This window comes from Octodon degus, unplaced genomic scaffold (genome assembly GCF_000260255.1).
Source record: "Octodon degus isolate 3935 unplaced genomic scaffold, OctDeg1.0 scaffold00097, whole genome shotgun sequence".
Lineage (NCBI taxonomy): Eukaryota > Metazoa > Chordata > Mammalia > Rodentia > Octodontidae > Octodon > Octodon degus.
Genome location: NW_004524673.1, coordinates 4,110,628 through 4,125,987, shown reverse-complemented (window position 1 = coordinate 4,125,987; position 15,360 = coordinate 4,110,628). Strand labels below are relative to the sequence as shown.

The following is a 15,360-nucleotide window of genomic DNA, read 5'->3' as shown; positions in this document are numbered from 1 at the left end:
ACACTTTTCTCTTTTTCTTCTTATTGTTTTAATGTGTTTTTTTTTTACATTAGCTTATGAAAAATTTTACCCTCAAGGCATTAAACAATGTGACCAAAATCTCTAATCTATAGAAAGGTAAGAAATTGAGGTCACTATGGTTACAGAAATGGAGGACCTAGGAGGCTCGAGAGAGACTTTGTTCTCATTTGTTTCTACATGAAGTTTTGCTTTGAGAAGAAAATGTGTCCTATGTCTTGCTAAGTCATCTGAGGTGGATTGTACTCTTATTAACTCTTATTTGGCCTGTATTTCAGAGGAGAAAACTCCATATTCCACAGGGGTCTTGGTATGGAAAATAGGCATATTTTTCATTTAGGAACCATTAATGCTCACTTTAATTATATTAGAGAAGTTTTCTGAGGCAAGATTTCAAAGTCGTGAACCTTTTTAGCAAATTATTATCCAAATTCTTCAGACCTGTTTATTTTCTTTTATATATGTTTAGTTAAAAACTTATCTCCTTCCTTTATTTCAAAATTATATTATGAGTACACTGAAGGAATATTTTCCCAAGATATTCTGTTTTTATTTTTCTTCTTCCTTTTAGGTCAGTGGTCTCAACTTGACTATGCATTATTTTGACACAGATAAAAATAAAATGAAATAAAATGAAATAAAGGCTTGCCCCTTGACAGATATTCTGACTATTCTATTGTGCATTATGTGACATCAAAGCATCCTAGCACTGTGCCACTGGACACTCTCCCTTGAGGTACAAAAATGAAAAAGGAAGCATGCAGGCTGCATCACTGGGTTTAGTGAGATGTGACAATTTCGCCTTTCTCTTTCAAACAAAAAGCCACTCTTGCACTGGTTTATCTACAGTGTAAGTTTTCTCTACAACAAAATATTTCAAAGCAAGTAAAAGCAAATATGTTTATGAAGTGTCTAGTGAGAGAAATAAGCAGCGTCTGCCTGGGATTATAACCTTTATGGATTTTGCTCCCCTGCACCATCTGCTTCCGCTGCTGTTTCTTTTGATTGTCCTACATGTCGGTAAATGGCAGAAATGCTCTCAGTCATTAGGCTGCGAAGCAACAGGCACAGTGTGTGATGCACAGATGTGTCTAGAGGAACTCTGCCACTTGTCCCTTGTGGAGTGAGTCAATGTGTATGCATGGCTGGTGAGCTTCCACTGGTAGCACATATGGAGCTCACAGTGTCCCTGTGTGGGTTTACTGGTGCTTGTTCTTAGAATAAATACCTGGGCATTGGCGGAAGAATTAATGTGTTGAAGGAGTTGAACAAGACAACCTAGACGTGCCTCTTTCTAGGAGAGCTGTCTAAAATAGGGAAAGGTTCTCATTTTTTTTTTCTTCTTAAGTCAAGATCTTATTATGAAGTGTCAGCCAAATAGCTCAGTGGATTAAAGCACCTGCAAGCAGGTATGGGGGCGGGATTCGGTCTCTGGGCCTGCTGTGCTGGTCCTGCTCCAGGGCACACAGAGATTGGGATTAAGACTGGGCATGGTGGTGTGCACCTGTAATCCCAGCTCTTGGGAGGCTGTAAACAGGTGGATCACTATGAGTCCTATCTAGTAGTGAGACCCTAAACACCCTGTAGACCCTTCTCTAAGATAAAAAAAATACCCCCACTTTATTATGAGTTTAAATGTTAGATGGCTAAGTTACTCACTGCTTATCTTTCTCAGTATTGATCCTTTACTTGCTTCAATTTATTTCTATATTATCTCTCAAATTGTCTATGTCCTTTTCCAACTCTAGTCTCCATTTGATAATATTACATCCAATTACCTTTATATGAGGTGTTATCAGAAATTGTGGTGAATGTTAAAACCTTTGAAAATATTTGATGGTAAAATCCATTATTGCCATTAATATTTCAAAATATTTCCCCTTCCTTTGAATGCACTTGTTCTGTCATCCTTCTCATTTTCTGAAATATTTCTGGAAGTCGTCCTTTGTGAATGTCCTAAGTAGTGCTATGATGGCTGTCTTAATGTCCCGAAAGCTTGACATTTCGTGGTCATTGTGGCCTTGAGGGAGAGCCAAACGTCATACACTGTTGAATCCTGTGAATAAGATGAATAAAGACACCCTGTAGTATTCTTATGAAAATTCCTTTTTCTTAAAGGATACTTGGCACTAACACACTTGGCACAAACATTCAATGTAGCTTTGACTATGTCTTATAAAGATACTCACGAAAGAAGACTTGCAGAACTGCTGCAGAAAGCAGCGACAGCAATACAACGGGATACATGTGCTTGAACTGAAGGCAAAGTGATATTTTTTAAGAAGACTAATGGCTATGTGACTTTCACCGTAATAAACATTTGTATTTATTTCTTTTGTTAATATATGACAAGCTTTATTTCAGAAGCAGTAAAATAGGCACAAAAGGGAGGTAGTTCTGTTTACTATTTCCAGTTGTACTGTCACATCACATGCACGTGTAGGCCACCATCGTCTCTTACCTGTGACATGCAGCTCTTGCTGAGACATCAGCAGAAAGGCATAGAACCCCTCACTCATGCCTGTGCACAATCCTTTGTTATGTGACTGTGCTCCTTAGCGTTTTAGCTTGACCTGGACCTTTGACCTGTGTTGATGGGTCTGGTGCAGCACAAGTAACACTTTTGAAGGTCAGCTCTAAGAGAGCTGTGGTATCCTTTTTCATCCTCTTGAAACATGTCCTTGAGACCACTGTATCAAAAAGCCAGTCTACCTCCCTAAAGGATGTGATACCATGTTGAAGGAATCTGAGGCAATCCATCAGCCTGCCAACACCAATTGTGAGACTTTTGAGTGGAGCCTTCTGAAACTTGGTTCCAGCCCATCTGAGCCTGCAGTTGAACCAGTATTTAAACATTACCATGTTTTACTTGAACTGAAGATACACATTACAGAATTCTCTTTAGATTATTTAAGTATTGTTTTCCCAAGATGTACACTTTTGAAATTATGCTTTTATTGTATTATTTTTCCCTTAAGCACAAGGCAATGCAATGCAAGGAAGTTCAAGAAATATATTGTCAGAATTTCTGTGGCTGCTCTCTGCAACATATATATGTAACTCTTCTCCAGAATGCCAGGTAAAACCATCTGTGCCAGACCTACATCTGATCCCTAGAGATGACCCTCTTTCTGCATTATGAAGAGTATTTTTTTTATCCTTTCTTGATGTTAGAATGGATTAAGAATGTTAGAAGATTATGGCCTGGATGTATTCAAAAATAATTTTCTAGCAAGGTTTTATCCACAGGTGTAGGGCTCCTCAGTGATGTGTGAGGAGATGCCACATTTCTGTCATGGGTGGATAATAATTTGCATGCCTCTTTCTTTTCTGTTCACACGGTGCACTCTCTGCTGAGTTCGCTTAATTATTTTTTAAGAGTAAAAAGTTAATTCTCATTGTTTTCATTATTAGGTTTGACTTTGGCACACTTTAATTTGTGAAATGACTAAAGAGACTTGCCAAGTTGTTTCTCTCAGTTTCCGTATCTAGCTTGTCCCAGACAAAGAGAAAAGGTTCTCAGACTACTCTTTTTTCACTGGTGCAATGTAACTTAGTATGAAAGTTTTGTGATGAACCAGCCCCATTTAAAAATTAAGTTAAGCTTCTGTGAAAAAAAAAAGCTTCGATTTTCCAGGGATTTTCTTCTAACTGCTTCTGGCCTACTTCTTGGAATTAACAAGAAAGTGATCCAGGTATTGTTTCCCCAGGAGCTCAAAAGAATGAGAATATGGTGTGCTCACGATGACCCTGAACAAGAAGGAGGTCTCAGTGTCACTTTTAATTGTTAAGAATTTGAGTCTGTGCAGATTTCTAAAATAGGATGAGAATTTTACATCTGGCCTGGAGATAGAAGTCAAAGACTGAGTGAGCTTCGTGGTATGGAATTGTCTTTGGGGAAGTGGAAGGGACAATACTTTTTGGAGCTGCTGTCTCTTATTCCTTGTGTGAAGCTCTGGAAACCATGCCATAGGCAGGGATGTGCAACTTTTTTTTAAAGCAAGTTTTTCTTCTCTGAGGAAAGCAAAAACTTCCATCACATCTCTATAGTTAAGCTTATAAATATGGATAGAAAGTTTCACTTTACAAAAGTAGCTCCAAAGGCATTATTCCATTTTATCTTTACTTCAACATGTAAGCGCCAGTGTATATTTATAGATATGGATCCATAACTGATGAATAAGCTCTGATTTAGGAGAAGTCAGGATTCATGATAAGGAGTAGAAGGGAAATTCAAAGCCATACCTGAGAGTCTGTGCACTGACCTTGGAACTGTATCATTCTGCTTCTAAGTAAATGAGTGCAGACCTCAGTTTGAACATTTGTCAGAACTGGTTTGCCATGAACTATTTCTGAGAATGAAAACAATTGAGCATCCTTTCTTTTTATTTATTGTTGGTGAAAAAGCAACATTTTCGTGGAAATTTTAATGGGATTCCTGAATTTTATCTTCTTTCTTTATTACTCTATATAATAATTAATATCTAAACTTCTGAGACCAAACACCTTCATCAAATATGCTTCATGAGCAAATTGTGTTCTATTATCTCGAGCCACAATGATAATTATAAATTAGGAATACTTCAAGCAGAAAGGAATGACTCATATAACTGTTTTCATCTGCAATATTTCTTCAATGTCTTAGTAATTACAAGGTGTGTAGTGGCATGTGGAAATTATTTATTAAAAGGCATAATGAGAAAAGAAAGCGTGTATGTACTCTGTGTATTTAAACCATTTCATTTCTGTCAAGTACTGTTTAAACTCATCCTTTGTTTCTGATTATAACTTTGTAAACGGTTAGTAAAAGTAACTGGTTTCTAACAATGTGGAATATACTTTTGAGCCTTAAAAATTCAGCAATCACAAATAAGTAAATCAATGGCACATCATTCATTTTAGATTCCCTTGCAAACATTCTATATAAAACTACCACAATGACCAATTTGCTATTCAAAATACTGTTTTTCAAAGTGCCATTATTATGACATTTTTGTGCAGACATACATCAACAGTATGTTGGTATTTATATAACTGCATTTTGCATTTTGTCTTATCACAATGCTCATAAGAAGAAAAATGAAAGCAAAAGTCTAATTATTGCTCAACTCATTATACATAGGTCACTGAGTATGACAGAGGCTATAGATTAATTTAGTTCTGTTGTCCTATTGGCAACATTTACACAATAAATATCATTTCATAGTATGTCTAGCTTTGTTTTTTAAATATATTTAGTCTACAGGATCTCACTATGTAGATCGGACTCATAGTGAGTCTCCTGTTTTCAGTCTTTCAAGTGCTGCTACGACAGGTGTGCACCATCACACTCAGTCTCAATTGCCATTTCAGCATGCCCCAGGGTGGGGCCAGAATGAGATCGAACCCTGCTGCTGCACTCTGCCTAAGCAGGCGCTTGAATCCGCTGAGCTGTCTGGCCGGCCCTCTAGATTTACTCTTTGAGACATGAAAATTTAATGTTTTTCAAAGTCATAACTTAAAAAGCACAATGCTGTCGTACTAGTAATTGAATCATGTGAATCAGTGTACACTTCGTATCCTGCATCATGGCCACAGTTGGGTGGTGGATTCCATGGGCATATTTGTTCACCTCCATGCTGCAGAGGAGGGTCTAGAAGCATGGGAATTAGGGACAAGAGAGCCCGTGATGTCAAATAATACAGAGTGTAAGAAGGGGTAGAGAGGAAAGAAATGCTGATCACGGTATTGAATAGTTTTAAAAGTCTTCCATCTGGTAAGTAAATGAACAGTTCTCTTTTGTCCGATATTTCTCTAAGTACATAGATTGACAGTAGTAGACAACATCTGGGTAACGTCAATCTGTTTCTGGCTAAGGATATATAAGGAATTGAGAAGTGCAGTGCCTTGTTCTGTTTCTTATTTTGGCTTTATAATTTTAAACTACAAATGAATGTGTGTGCAAGTAACTAATGAAAAGAATAAAGATTCTTGCATCCCACAGTCTTTCAAACTCCACTGTGTGTAGGGTGTGTGTGTGTGTGTGTGTGTGTGAGAGAGAGAGAGAGAGAGAGAGAGAGAGAGAGAGAGAGAGAGAGGCCTGTGGCTTATGTAAGGGCTAGAGAAACAATCATACCAAGGTGTGTCTTTCTGAGAACAGCGTCTTCTGGAAACTCAAAAGGGGAAAAGTGAAAGTGCAGCACTACTTATTATTGGGATCAAATCTTGTACAATATGAGCTACTTCTCTGAGCTCCATTTTTGTGGTTTAGAGGCTTAAGGAGAAAAAATTGCAGAGGTGCAGGATGTTTTATGATTACTTTGTTTTGCTTTGCTTTGTATTCCCTAGTGTTATTAAAATTTAAGAGGGTAAAATTTGGAATAGAACAAATACTACCATTTTACAAAGTGGATTATAAATTCACCACATTTAATACATATAAACTTTTTATTGGGAGTGTGAAGCATGATGATAAAAAGCCAAGTTCTTAAGGAGTTTATAAATTAGAGAAGGAATTTGATATGAAAACCACTAAAGTAGAAATTTTCTTTTTTAAAATTAATTTTATTGAGAAACAAATCGCAATGAGACAGTTTCAAAACAGGTTAGTAGAACAGTTTCAATAATTAACACATTGCATATTTTCTTCGTAGATGTTATTCATAGTACAAGATGTAGACATGATATCCTGTCCAAACACTATTAGTACAAATCTTTCTTCTCTTTGAATTAAGAGAAAATAGCTATATATCTACCCTATTTTGTATATACAGATACAAAATAGTCCTTCATTTATATCCCCTGTTTTATTTTTGATATTTGGGGTGCTTTACTGAGCTTCTTATATATATTGAGAAACAAATAGCAATGAGACAGTTTCAAACCAAATTGGTAGGACATTTTCAATATTTAACACATTGCATACATTCTTCCTAGTGGTTAATTGCTGTACAAGATGTGGACATGACATCCTATTTACAAACACTATTAGAACAAATCCCTCTATTCATTAAGAGAATGTAACTTGTAACTATATATCTATCCTAACCACTTTGAATACACAGATACAAAATGGACATTCATCTGTATCCCCTTTTTTTGTTTAGTTCCGTTATTTGAATATTATTTTGTTTAGTTTTGTCAGAGATGGGTGTTCCATTGCCATTTAAATATTGTAGGTGCATGAATTCAGCAAAATAATCCAATATAGTCCAGTAGTCCATAATAGTAGTGGGATATCTGTAGGACTGGCAATGTCAGAAGTTGTTGACTTGAGCCTTTTACAGCTCAGCATATTAATATAGCTTTACTTTTTATACCTCATTTTCATACTTCTCTGCTGAATGGTTAATGGAATAGATTAGAAGATTTAAACATTAAAGATCTAAACAGAACAGAAACACTAAATCTCTACTATTATCATGGGGAACTGATACTCTACATAATGAATATAAATATTTCCTTATCCTTTTCCCCTCCACCACTCTTCCTTCTCTCTCTTCATCCGCATCCTTTTTTTGCAAAACATCTGTCTTGCAGTTTCCTATTATCTACATTTTATGTTGCTTTCTATATATCAGGTTTCTCATATAATAAAGACATGCAATTTTTCTTTAAGAAAATAAACACTAAATCTCCTAGAAGAGACAGTAAGAGTAACTCTTGAAGACTTAGGGGTAGGCAAAGAGTTCATGAGCAAAATCAAATCAGATGGGTAATACTTGAAAGAATTAACAACTGGGACCTCCTCTTATTGAGAAGTTTTTGCACGTCAAAAGAAATTACCAATAAAGTGTAAAGACAACCCACAAGTTTGGAAAAAATCTTAACTAGAAAGCACTCAGATGAAGGTCTTCTCTTTAAAATTCATAAAGAACTAGAAAACATTAGGGCCCCAAACTAAAGACACAATACAGAAATGGGCATCTGAAATGAACACATACTTTTTAGATGACAGAATTAAAGAAGCGAATAAATATATGAAAAAATACTCCACATCACTAGCCATCCATGAAATGCAAATTAAGACATTTTCAATGTAAACATAATTAAATGAATAATTTCATAGAAATGCCAAAAAAACTATGAAAAAATGGAGGTTTGTGAGGCTTCAGTAAAAATAGACAATGGAGGATGGATATGTTGAAGTGCTTAACAGTGAGGATGGGTCCTCCATGGTTAGAGCAAGGAATGCACTGTAAGATGTGGTGGGCAAGGGCAGCAGGAGGGTCAGCCTGCAGCCAGATTGAAGCCCTCCCTCAACTCACAGATCATAGAAAATAATATATTTGCTTAAGCATGCTGAAAATGCCAAAGAGTGAGTGAGGTTCAGTGGTCATGTAAATGTTCTACTTGCTTTGAAATGAACTATAAACAATATTTTTTGTTTTGTTTTGTCTTTGCAAAGATATGCTTTCCACAATTCTAAAACGATTATAATCATTTCAGCTGTTTTGTCTTTGAGATAGCATCTGACTAGGTAGTTCAAGGTGACCTTGAAATCACCGTGCAGCCCAAGCTAGTCTTCAACTTGGAGCTCTTCTTCTATTTCAGTTTCCCACATGCAGAGATGACAGGCTTGTGCCTCTATGCTTAATTATCATGAGACTTTAACAGATGCTCCCTGAGGTGGGCAGCCACATTGCCTGACTCCTGGGCAGGGCCCTGATGGGTTCATGGGCTGATCCATCCCAGAGGTCTTCAGGGTCCAACCTTGTATGGATTAGAGACATTGTCCAGTCTCAGAGCTATGCTTCAGCCCTCATTAATAACGATGTTCTTGAGGTTCACAAAAACATATCTGATGAAGGGTGCAATGTGACTTTCTTTATATCAGGGGATATATTTCATGACAAGTATGATGACAGCCTCAGTAATATCAATTATCAAAAACAGGGAATTGTTGAGAACTTTTGTAATGGGCCAAGTGAAGTTTCATGATTTTAAACCAGGATTTCAGTTCAGACAATGAAAAGAAAACAGGAAAGAGCCTGCATGTACTGGAGAGAATGAGGAGGGTATTTGTCAAACTCAAGTCAGTAAAGTCATAATGATAATTAAGAAATATATTATAGAATACAAGTAAATTGCCCTGACTTTCCCAGCCTATGTAGTTCATGAGCTCACCCTACTTTGATGTATCTTACATTTCACTCTATACAATGCTAACATTAAAGGCAGATTCACTTAATAATTTAGTGTCCCTTCATCTAAGGACCTTGCTCTTCTTACTTGAAAAATATAAAAATTTATTTTGGAGTCATAACAGGTAATTTAAAAAATATTTTGGAATGATGAGTTTCATGTGATGGTTAGTGAATTGAGGTATTTAATTTGTTGGTTATTGTTAGGCTAATTTCAGGATGGCCTTTACAAGGATATTAGCAAGTAAAATAGACATATTATGAGTTCTACTCTTCTTAAAATAGAGTGTAAATACTTGGATTTGTTGTTTTTTATTTTCTTTTCTAATCGTCTATCACATTGTGAAACCATGAACTATGTTTTAAAGTGCATACAGTTTTACTATGGAGAATCGCCCTTCTCAGTTCTGCTTTTAAGTCTCAGTTCTTCACAAAGATACACCTGCCTGTGTCTGTTTATAGTGGACTGTATGTCAACTTAAGAGCATAATTTGTTATTTCTAAACCTGTGACATTTTTTCTATATTGGGACCTTATTTTTCACATGAGGAGATAGCAGCTTTTCACTAACAACCAGGGTTTCATTCCACCTATACAGATTACCATAATGGACCTAGTCTCACTTATTAAATGTTTGAAGGCATTTGATGAATATACGCCCATCTGAGCATTTCAAAGTTGGTCCTCAATTTTAGCCACAGATGCTTGCACTAACTTACCAAGAACACAGAGTATAGATTCGAAGCAATATTCTGTTTATGAGTTTGGACATTAATTACAAGCCTAGTGATGGTACTAGCTGGGAGGAAATTTTCAGTGAAGAGGAAGACAGAAAAGTTGAGATCTCCTCACAAAGGATACAGTGTTTGTCCGTGTCAGAGGAAATAGTAGTAGAACAGAATAGCACAGTCCCTGGAGACTGAAGAAGAAAGCATTATGAGCTCTTAAGCTATTATTCTGTCAGTATTGGGGAACAACTCACAATACCATAGTGTAAAGTGACACCATCATAGTCCAAATTGAAGTGCACAGACTGGATTTCATGTGTGCTCCATACTGAGGAGATATTTATTCTCTCTCCATACTTGAACTAGCTCAAAAACCCTGTATCACCACGTCAGTAATACAGTAATCAGTTGACAGGTATTATTTAAATAAATCCCAAAGACTGGTTCTGTAACCAGAATTCTTAAATATGACTTGGAGCAGTAGAAAAACTTAAAGGCCTGAACCATATCATAAATAATATTTCTTACGGCCTTCTAGATTTCAGCTGACTTTTCCTACCATTGTTATCAGGAGCAGGTGGTCATGTCCCCATAGATGCCACCCCATAGGAAGTACAGATGTAGGAGATGGCTTTTGAAAAGTGAGTTGAAGGACATGTTAGTAGCAGTTTAATAACAAACAAACCAAAAAACAAGGGCTGGGGAAATAGCTCAGTAGAATAAAGGGCCTGAGTTTAATGCCCTGATCTGAAGAAAAACAAAACAAACAAACAAACAAAAAAACAACTGGTTTCTATTTATTTTCCAGATTTGTCTCAGGACTTAAAAGACTTTGCTGAATTTGATTTTTTATTATTATATAATGACCAGAAAGGTCTCTTCTAAGGAGTTGTAGATACAGTGACAGAATCCAGCCCCAAGCCCTGGGCATCTTTCAGCAGGTGCTAATGGTGAAACACCTCCTGGTGGCCAACTGCACAGAAAAGCACATTCTGTCCTCAAGACAAGTTTTCATGTAGGAAACAGGAACTTGAATCTTCCAGCAATCTAGGAGTTTTCATAATCTGAGACTACCGAAGAGCTAACTGAGCAGCTTAGGTTTTCTTTATATCAGTTTTTTCACCCACTAGTAGGATTAATAAGGATAGTTTTGAATATTAAATGAGGCACTATAAAGAGGATATTAAGAATAGTGATTTATATTAAGGTTTTCAATAATTCAAATAATAATTTTCATATTTCTCCCTTCTTAAAAATTAAGTAGCTCACAGCACTTTAAGGACGTGTCTCCCACGTGTGGAGTGAACACATGGCATAGTGATCCAGGAGATGATTCCACAGTGAAAACCTGCAAATCATAACTGTGCCAGGAAGTCTTTTTCTTGTATTATTTAGTCCTGCCTAAAGACTACAAAGGATAAATCAGTTATTCAAGTACCATGAAGCAGAGTATAAACACAGCGATTAGAGAGCAAGCGATAATCACTTAGAAATTCATGGTGCAAGAAGCTGTATCCTCCACGGCGACCAGCGAAGTCTGTAAATGTACTGTGCCCACACGTTCCTAAGTGGTTCTCCATATTTTATATTTTTAGCACTTTATCTTTTGAGAAATGTAAATGTAGTTCTGTAGGGCAGTGAAAAGCCTTGTTATTTGGTAAATTGGGTTTTTACATTCATATTAACCAAAGTCCAGAATGACGGCAGTTAAAGGAGATGAAAGATTGTTGAAATGACAGGTTGAGTATTGTGTTTCTCAGGTTGCGAAGTTCAGGAAAATGTGTAATTATTTCTGAGTTTCCTGAGGTTCCTCTGTTCAACATAATGTTCTGACATACAGCAGGGACAGTTCCAGATATGAAATGCAAATCAGGAGCTGCTGCCCCTGCTGCTGCGGCTGCTGGGGTTAATCATGCAAATCAAATGCAGTTCTTGGTTATTCAAGAAAGGTTTTAGTTGAAGTCCTATGCACGTATTGATTTAAAATTTCTATTTTGAGGGCGGTGTTATTTTTTTCAGCTTCACATTTTAACATACAGAGTAGGATTTGGAGATAGATTTAATAATTGGACTTTGATCCATATTGGCTAATCATGGAAAAAAATTACCATGGGAGAGAGTAGAGTGGTAAGGACAGAGATTTGAGAACCCATAAGAATGTAAGGATTTCAAAACATATAAATAGTATATTAGAGGTAAATTTACACAAGTTCTACAGAAAAATTCTTTGTTTGGAATAACATAAATCATTTATACATATTTACCAAATGATGAAACATATATTGACTGTTAAATGAAAAGATGGTTTAAATTAGCAGAGTCTACCTCAAAAATAACACTTCAAGCTCTTGCCTTTGGCAATGGTAGAAAACACCATTGGAAATGAGTCAGTTTATGGGAAGAATTGAAATCGTCCTGCTCGTCAGTGTAATATGCCACATTCTGTTAGTCTTTCAGTTGTGCACAATAAGCAGCCAGCTTATCTTTCTAAAGACAATAAAATTTCATGTCCCAATGCCTGAAAGAAGAATTATTTTTACATATCTTCATATTGCTGCCTCTCTTGTAAATTAATCTCATCTCGCACGAATTTTTCACCAGCTTCACTCTGATGTTGATAAAGGAGATGGTTCCATCAAATACATCTTGTCAGGTGAAGGGGCGAGTTCCATTTTCATTATTGATGAGAACACTGGGGATATTCATGCGACCAAAAGACTGGATCGAGAGGAGCAGGCCTACTACACGCTCCGAGCTCAAGCCCTGGACAGACTCACCAACAAGCCCGTGGAGCCAGAGTCAGAATTTGTCATCAAAATTCAGGATATCAATGACAATGAGCCCAAGTTTTTGGATGGACCGTACACAGCAGGAGTTCCCGAAATGTCTCCTGTGGGTAAGTGAAGAGCATGCTGCGTTGGCTGCGCACATCAGACTTTCAGTAGCTCCTAATTCAATGTAAGTTGCCAGCAAGTACAGAGGAAAAACACTTCCTTATACACCTGCCAAGTGTCAGGATAAAGGCAAAATTTGAGATATAGTAGCCATGACCAATTCATTCAAGACATCATTTCATTTGTACAGAAAATTAAGAGCAAATAGTTTTTACTTTTTGTATTTTTTCATTTTTTATCATTTTATTTATGTTTTATTATTTTTGTTGAGAAAAATAGCAATAAGACAGTTCCAAAACTGATTAGTAGGACAGTTTCAATAACTAATACATTGCATATTAATCCTATTGAGAAAAATAGCAATGAGACAGTTTCAAAATTGATTAGTAGGACAGTTTCAATAATTAATACATTGCATATTGTTGTCTTTATAATGGTTATCCATAGTACAAGATGCAGACATGATATCCTGTCTAAACACTACTAGTACAAATCTTTCTTCTCATTGAATTAGGAGAAAGTAGCTGTATATCTATCCTAACTATTTTGTATATACACATACAAAATGGTCCTTCATTTATATCTCCTTTTTTGTTTAGTTTTGTCAGAGATGGGTATTCCATTGCCATTTAAATATTATAGGTGTGTGAATCCAGTAAAATAATCCAATATAGTCCCGTAGTCCATGATAATAGTGGGTTATCTGTAGGACTGGCAATCAAAACCATACATTTTTTCAAGTTTTGCGCAGTGCCAGCGTTGTAGCCAATAAGATTTATCCAAGGTGTGATCATTGCTAATTGTATCTGTTATTTTACATAGCATCCCAGTGTCTTTAAGAAATCACTTAAATCTTATATTTCATTCTCATTAGTATTTATTTATTTTTAAAATATGATTACAATTATGCCTGAGAAGTTAAAAAATATAGTGCTTCCACACACAGCTGATGATCTGTTATGGTCCTTTTATGGTATTACCATAGTGCTTCACTGATCTAACTCTCATTCCATCATCCATGCATCAAGACCACTGCCAGTGGCCTGCCAGGCAACAGCTGCATTGGCTGGTCTATTTGTAGTGAATGTGCTTGAACCTGTAAGTATCCATTATGTACTACCACTTAACTTTTTGCATTTTTCCAAATCATATTGAATCATAACTTTGTAATATTTACCATGCTGGTAAAGCTACATTTATCAAATAATAGTAAAGCAATATTTAGTTGGAGATACACAATTAATAATGGAGACACTTTTAATTTAATGGTATTTAGCATTTCCCTCTTGCTAGAAAAAAAAAAAAGAAACACTTCTAATATGTATCAAATACAGGAACATAATTTGTGGTCTAAATTCCATGCATTCAGGTAGTTCTGGAATACTTTTCAGTGAGCATATAATTTAAGTGTGGAAAATCTTTAAAGGAAAACAAAATAAGTAGGTCGAATAGTGGCCAGCTAATTTATAGATTATTGTTTTAAGTATCGAAGGAGGAAGCATATTCAAAATATTACTGAAATTTATAATACATGGGCATTTTAGTCAATGTGATTTGTTTTCTTTTAAGTAAAGATCATTTTATGCATATACTTAACCAACGTACCAACTAAACTGGGAAATGGAGTTGCTGAGAAGTATATTATGGATAATCCTTAGAGAAGTATGGTTCAGTGACTTTAGATTTCAGTTCTTATCAGATGAGAGGGACAATATTTTTGAGGAACAGTGGCTAGAGGTGCTAAAGAAATGCAAACTGAAAGTAAGACAGAAGAGTCAATACTTGTGGTTGTGAAAATTTCTGAGCCTCACTGGCAGATAATAAGGTCAGAAAATCTGTAAGAATTTCTACGGCCAAACAGACATATTCACACCTTCTCAGTGCCCGCCTCCAAGTACCTCTTGCTCCAGTTGCTTAGGAGTAACAGCAGCAGTAGGCGCAAAGACTTAGAGATTGTAGAAGAGGAGCAACGTTGAGTAAAAGTGGGGTTTGTCAGTTTGTCTGAGCAATTGAACTAAGCTTCACAGTCCTCATTCTCTGAGGCATTCTGAGAGGTTTACATTAGCTAGTAAGGTTTTCCTCTCCTTCATAGAATACAGCTGTGCCAATTGGATGGCTGTGAACTTCTTTTACCAGATAAATAGTGTCTGTCGTTTTAATTCTGATGATACCATTCTAATATCAATCAGAGTGGTTATGTAATTTTAATTTACTGGATTGGATCCCAAGTTAAAACTTAGAAAATAATTTTAGAAATCACTAAAATTTTTTTAAAGTTTTAGTTAGCATTGACTGAAGCCCACTGGGTTACTCTAAAAGTTAAAATCCAAGTCTTCAAACCAGGTGTGGTGGTGCATGCCTATAATCTCAGCACATGGGAGGCTGAGCCAGGAAGGTCATTGTGAGTTACAGGCCAGGCTGGGCTACAAAGTGAGCTCAAGACCAGCCTGAAATTCATAGGGAGACCCTGTCTCAAAAAGACAAAAAAAAAAAAAAAGAATAATACATGCTAATGATTACAACTGGGGTGAAACTGAGGAGAGGTAGTCAGTGTCTAGAAAGAAATGATCAAAATGTAATTAGTAATCTGTTATGTTA

General features: G+C 36.2%; 1 protein-coding gene across 1 annotated transcript in view; it reads left to right on the top strand.

Annotated features, from left to right (window-relative positions):
- Positions 1-15,360, top strand: part of Cdh7 (cadherin 7) — a 158,009-nt gene that overhangs the window by 45,834 nt on the left and 96,815 nt on the right. The window contains exon 3 of the mRNA XM_023723151.1: positions 12,470-12,764. Within this exon, the coding sequence (XP_023578919.1) occupies positions 12,470-12,764 (295 nt within the window). The remainder of the gene's footprint in view (positions 1-12,469; positions 12,765-15,360) is intronic.